Here is a 6,907-nt window from a genome sequence, read left to right as displayed (position 1 = left end):
CTCTCTCGCGCGCGCGCGCGCTCCGTTGCCCTCACTCCCTCTATTCCGCTCTCTATAGATTAACAAATCGTATCAAAGAAAGAGCAGTGCTGTGTGGGAATAAAGTTGAAGGAGGAAGGAGAAGAGTGGAGATGCTGCCGACACATTCTGCTCAGCACCACGGACAGCGAACGATTGGTAGTTTGGACACAAACGATCCATCGATATTGGACAATAACTGAAGAATCAGAGGACTGAACTAACAATGAGGAATATGGTTCGTTTTAATCTGATTACACAGAGACTTGGTCTTTTTCTCTGCTAGCCAAAGTAAGCATGTTCTTGTCTTGATCTCTGAACAAATAATTAACATATAGTGTATACGTAATTTAGAAACATAGATTTCAAATTGGGAGTACAACGAGTCATTAAGCATAGAGTTGAGATACCACTTGTGCAGGCATATCCTACATTAAACAGTATCGACTACATTCATAGCACATGCATTATTACAGAGCTTCTAGTCAAGTGGGGCTGCTGTGCGTAAAAGCCGTGGCACTGTTCCCTGCGATGCTCCCGCTTGGCGCAAGACACAGCGGATGAACAGAAGAGACGTCAATAATCAGACATCTGACTGCGATTACATCTGTGGTGGTTCATTAAAAACAAAGATTTCTAGTGCGTAATTACGGATAGGACTCCTTGTTGGAAACTTGTCAGAATGCCAATTTGTTCATATTGGAGATGGCTTATGGCGCGCGGTGCGCATGAAGAAGACACACACAAGGTATTTCCAGGAAAACAGTACCGGTAGGCGAACTAATCGTGTTCTTCTTTGCGGTAAGCGCGCACGCGTGCATTTTGAGTCACTCTTTCGTGCACAAACACACATTTAACACTTAAGGTCAGGTGGGCCGAACCACTTTTTCTTAGTTTTTGTGTGTTGGCTGTTGAATCTCCTCGTGTTTCTGTTCCAAAGTATGGATGGAAACTAACATGGCAGAAGTAAAGACCTTCTTTGTCTAAATCAGTGAAAACACAAGGAAACAAATCTACATCTGGACTGGCGACATTTATCCTCTCTGAAACCCACAATGGAGCCCCTAGACCAGACCTACTGGTTTCCCCTGTCATCAGACCTCAACTCCTCTGCAGCCAGCCCCTCATCCTTCCTCTTTTCCTACCCCTACCTCTTCAACATCTCCTCCAACCTGTCCACTCAAAGCGTCCCCTTTCAGGGCAGCAGCACTCTGATGACAGCAGTCATCTCCCTCACAGTCTTCATGGTGGGTCTTACTGGCAACACTCTAGCCATCTATGTGGTGCTGCGCTATGCCAAAATGAAAACAGTCACCAACATCTACATCCTGAACCTGGCTGTGGCCGATGAGCTCTACATCATCGGGCTCCCCTTCCTCACCACGCAGAACGTGCTCTCCTATTGGCCGTTTGGCTCCTTCCTGTGCCGTGTGGTCATGACGGCAGACTCTATGAACCAGTTCACCTCGATTTTCTGCCTGACAGTCATGTCCATAGATCGTTACATGGCCGTGGTTCATCCAATCCGCAGCACCAAGTGGAGACATCCCCGCGTGGCCAAGGTGGTGAGCGCAGCCGTGTGGGCCGTGTCCTTTGTGGTGGTCCTGCCGGTGGTCATCTTCTCTGATGTTCAGGTATAAAGTTCATTGCCGGTCTCTTTCCGGTCTCCACTTTTTCTTTTTAGATGCAAATTAGCTTCGATGGTAGCTGCCCCTGATTAAAAAAAATTTAATTTTCTACTCTGTCCAGTCAAAACTTCATATGGTACCCACCAAACACAGTAAGTTGAGCCCTGTAGTTCCCTCATATTGACATGAATGAAATAATTTAAATTATCCAGTGCTTGGTAGTTTTACATTAGACCTATGTTTTAGTTCATTGACTACAAATTCACCACTTTCAACAAAGCAAATTATGCGTTTTCATATCACTTCTAAAAGAAAGAATTTATTTTACTGGCTGTATTAAGATAAAAAATAAAATCTCTTTCTCTTGTCTGTACGTAAAAATGTAGGTAAAGCCAGCTGACACCTAGCTTAACTTAGCACGAAGACTGGAAATGGGGAAAAATAGTGTCAAAGTTGCGTTAGTGGTAAAGTTGCAAGATGAAACTGTTTTAAAACCTTTAATTGTTTGTGCGCTCACATCTGTAATTTACAGAGTTTCCTGCCACTCCTAGTGATATCTGAGTTGGGTGATAGTCAACCCCTATTGTTCTCCTCAACTTTATGGGGTGTTTTAGCGTCTTTCAGCTCATTGTTTTGATTCTATGGCTCAGAACTTTACTGGCGACTTGACTAACAGTTAGTTAGCTGGTGAACATGGAGTATTTATCTGCTAAAGAGCCAAATATTTTCCTCCCGAGTTGATGGAAACCAAAACAGAGCTAGGAGAGTGAATATTAAACTTATATTTGCCAGCAGGTGGCCATAAATACAACTCTAAAATAATGTTGTTCGTATCTCTTGGATGTATGAAGTTCATCATATGAACTTCAGGGTTAAGTGTTTAAGCTTTAGTGACATCTAGTGGTAAGCGCGTAGAATCTCAATGGTGGCGACACAGGACAAAAGATGTTGTCTTCTGAGACAGCAGAGAATACACAGTCAAGAATTTAGGTTTGTTTAGATAGATATATTAAGAAATTATAATGTTAAATTATGTTTACTTAATTATTCAGTTAAACCATATGTTAGTCCTTCATGATGTCGCATACTCCTATAATAAATTATTTTACTGTACTGTAACAATGGATTTTGTTACATCTTGGGAGGGTTGGCTCATCTGGACTAACATACCAAAGTAAATGAAGAACATCTTAAAAACTATCACATCTAGTGCATCAAGTATGACCACTGACAGATAACAGGAAAATGTAAGCCTCACCGTTTCTGTACCACAGTCCATTATAAACCACATAATAAGTTTACAATGGCACAGTCAATTGAGGATCAAGGCTCCTCTCCAATAATATAATATAATAATAATTTCATCTTGCGGTAAAATGGTGCAACGTTTTTAATGGGCATTTAACATGTTAATTATCAAATTACACATTTGTGTGCACAGTAGCAAAGCAATAGCCTAAAAACAAATACGTTTTTAGAAAAATGTAAATTCTGAAAGTACAGGTATTATTGGTCTCTTGATTGGCACATGGTCATGTTATCGTAAAGCTGTTAACAGTAAAAATAAATAAGTGTTTTCCAGAGCAGTAAAATGTGAAGTTTAGCTGGCTGATCTGAGCTTCCATGCTACACAGTTTTATTGCCAATAATATTAATCAGCTGATTATCTCACAAACGTAATGCAAAGCCAAAACACAGCGCTGAAGATTAACTACATGAAATTACAATCCAACGAAGTATCATGTCTATCAGGGCAGTAAAAGTTTAGCTGTCTAATCTGATCTTCCATGCTGGAAGCTACCGTTTTATTGGCAATAATATTCATCAGCTGATTGTCTCGCGAACGTAACTGGCACATTTTTTTGTTCGCGTGTCAAAGCCAAAACACAGCACTGGAGAACAACAATACATGGAATTAATCCAACTACTTATTACTACTATTATTACTACATATTTATAACCCCTGACAAGGGAAGACTTTCCTTCTCTCTGCTTCTAGCTAAAGGTATCAAACAACAGTTTTGCTAAAGTTGGACTAAATTAATTACTTGTCCAGCAGAAGAAAGCAATTTCAGCGCCGCTTTGAAAAGAACTACTGTAGAAACATGGCGATGGAACATGTAGACCTCCATGCTAGGAGGACCCGCGGTTATGTAGATAGAAATGGTTCATTCTAAGTAATTGAAACATAACGGTTCATTATGTAAGGTTTTTATACAACACCGAAAACATAGTTATGGATATTATATTGCATTTTTGTGAATAGATCCTCAGAAATATTACACACTGAACATTTAAAAGCTGATAATATGTTAGAGCCGTGTTTACAACTTTAGTGGCCAAAAATCTTTTAATACAGGTTGAAGACTCCAGAGGTGTTAACTGCGTGGTCTGCTTGTATGTTTTGGTGTTCACTGCTAGACATGAAGGGCTGTGATGGAAAGAATATGCAAGCTGTTCATAACGGTATTATATGTTCACAGAAAGAAAAGCATTGCAGCAAGTTCTGTAACAGTAAGAAAACACAAAAGCTTTTAGAAGAAAGGTAGAAGGAGAATGTCAGTGCTGTGCTGCTGAAGGCCAGTGGTTTGATGACAACAGGAAAAAGAAAGGCCCTGTCGGGTAAAAAAGTTACTAGTTGGTTGGACAGCTATTTCTTGTTAACATACAAAGTAAACACGGTAAGGCCTGGAAATGTCTTGCACTATGAAAAATGTACTTCTTTAAAACCCACAAAAGCAGATAATGTAATTTGCATTTTCCCAAACATCCCTACATGCATTATTTAAGAAAATTAAGAAAATGTTTACCTCCTATTTTTTATTCACTCTGTGACTGAGCATAATGACTGAAATATCAATTTGCTGTAGTTATTTTCTTTAATATTTAAATTTTAGTCTGTTTTTTTTTTCAATATCCTTTAGGACACATTTAACTCCTGCAACATGATCTGGCCAGAGCCAAAGAATGTGTGGTCAACAGCATTCATTCTCTACACTGCCACAGTGGGCTTCTTTGGGCCGCTGCTTATCATTTCCCTCTGCTATCTACTTATCGTTATCAAGGTGTGTATATGTGTGTGAATGAGGCTGATTAAAAAATATCATATACAAAGTCATTCTATGATCTGCATCAACATAATCATTATTTCCATCATCCTCAACATCCTGCATCTCATGTTCATCATCATCATCATTATCACTCATCAACATTAATCAATTTTTCCTGCAGGTGAAGTCCTCAGGGGCGAGGGCAGGCTTCACCAAGCGTCGGCGTTCGGAGCGCAAAGTGACAAGGATGGTGGTGGTGATCGTGGTGGTGTTTGTTCTCTGCTGGCTGCCATTCTATATCATCAACATGGTCAACCTGGTGGTCATCATCCCAGAGTCCAGCGCCACTGCCGGCATCTACTTCTTTGCTGTCATCCTGTCCTATGCCAACTCCTGTGCCAACCCGGTACTCTATGGCTACCTGTCGGACAACTTCAAGCAGAGCTTCAGAAAAGTAGGCAGTGTAAAAACTGTATAAAGACTAAGCTTAAAGAAATTTGGGAAATACAGTAGTTACGTTACGTTAGTATACATTGGATGAGGCAATTGATACCAATCACAATTCAAAAAGAAGCTACAGCCTGCAGCCGTTAGCTTAGCTTAATAAATACTGCATAAATAAGCATAAATACTGAGGCAAAAAATCCACTTAGGAGTGCATTTAAAACTTGCTAATTAGCATGTTATATCTCGTTTGTTTAATCCTTACAAAAAAGTAAGTGTAAAAACAAGATATGGGGGATTATGTGATTATGACTATTTCTTGGCTGGAAGCAGTGACTGCCTGGAGGTGAAGCCAGAGTCTCAAACTATTCATACACATTGCAGTAGTTTAAACGCTCTCATTTCCCTCTTGTACTGTATTGGAATAAGGTTATACAGTTTATGTATGCTTGAGTTTTCAGACCTCAGACCTTCACACAATCTCTGTATACTATTTTAAAATATATTTTTTTACCATCTACAGGTCAAGAGTCATCACAGCATGCACATGCAGGACAAACAGATGATAAAACGCTTTCTCTGTCAGCCAGTCCCCATTAGAGAGCAGCATATTGCGATCCTAGGCACAGGACTCATGTCAAAATTTAAAAATATGTTTTTTTGTGTGTTTCTGACTGATTATTTGATCAACAATAGATCTGACACCATGATTGTAGCGTATAATCAAATACTGATGCCTTTTCTTTCCGCCCCTCTGTGTCTCATTTAGATGCACAAGGTACCCTACCTTTTACACTGTTGACTTTTGGTTTCACACAGGACACAAAAGTCCTGTGTTTGTTTGACCCATCTATCCACCTCTTTCTCGCCCTGTATACCTCACCAGATTTCCCAAAGGCTTTCTGGCAGCTCCATGCGTCTCATACAACGCAGTGGGCTGCCAGGTACAGGTACTCTTTATGCGTCCAATGCAACCAATCACATGTCAGTTGCTTCAATGCATTTAGGGGTGTGGTCCTGGTCAAGACAATCTCCTGAACTCAAAACTGAATGTCAGAATGGGAAAGAAAGGTGATTTAAGCAATTTTGAGCGTGGCATGGTTTTTGGTGCCAGACGGGCCGGTCTGAGTATTTCACAATCTGCTCAGTTACTGGGATTTTCACACACAAACCATTTCTAGGGTTTACAAAGAATGGTGTGAAAAGGGAAAAACATCCAGTATGCGGCAGTCCTGTTGATGCCTTGTTGATGCTAGAGGTCAGAGGAGAATGGGCCGACTGATTCAAGCTGATAGAAGAGCAACTTTGACTGAAATAACCACTCGTTACAACCGAGGTATGCAGCAAAGCATTTGTGAAGCCACAACACGCACAACCTTGAGGCGGATGGGCTACAACAGCAGAAGACCCCACCGGGTACCACTCATCTCCACTACAAATAGGAAAAAGAGGCTACAATTTGCAAGAGCTCAACAAAATCGGACAGTTGAAGACTGGAAAAATGTTGCCTGGTCTGATGAGTCTCGATTTCTGTTGAGACATTCAGATGGTAGAGTCAGAATTTGGCGTAAACAGAATGAGAACATGGATCCATCATGCCTTGTTACCACTGTGCAGGCTGGTGGTGGTGGTGTAATGGTGTGGGGGATGTTTTCTTGGCACACTTTAGGCCCCTTAGTGCCAATTGGGCATCGTTTAAATGCCACGGCCTACCTGAGCATTGTTTCTGACCATGTCCATCCCTTTATGGCCACCATGTACCCATCC

General features: G+C 40.9%; 1 protein-coding gene across 1 annotated transcript in view; it reads left to right on the top strand.

Annotated features, from left to right (window-relative positions):
• The first annotated feature begins 1,073 nt into the window (after positions 1-1,073).
• The window catches only part of LOC123970443 (somatostatin-like receptor F_48D10.1), a 16,771-nt gene continuing 10,937 nt past the window's right edge, over positions 1,074-6,907 (top strand). Inside the window, exons 1-3 of the mRNA XM_046048488.1 lie at positions 1,074-1,652; positions 4,571-4,711; positions 4,878-5,150. Coding sequence (XP_045904444.1) covers positions 1,074-1,652; positions 4,571-4,711; positions 4,878-5,150 — 993 coding nt within the window. The remainder of the gene's footprint in view (positions 1,653-4,570; positions 4,712-4,877; positions 5,151-6,907) is intronic.

This window comes from Micropterus dolomieu, linkage group LG04, assembly GCF_021292245.1.
Source record: "Micropterus dolomieu isolate WLL.071019.BEF.003 ecotype Adirondacks linkage group LG04, ASM2129224v1, whole genome shotgun sequence".
Classification (NCBI taxonomy): domain Eukaryota; kingdom Metazoa; phylum Chordata; class Actinopteri; order Centrarchiformes; family Centrarchidae; genus Micropterus; species Micropterus dolomieu.
This window is presented reverse-complemented; position numbering and strand designations above follow the sequence as displayed.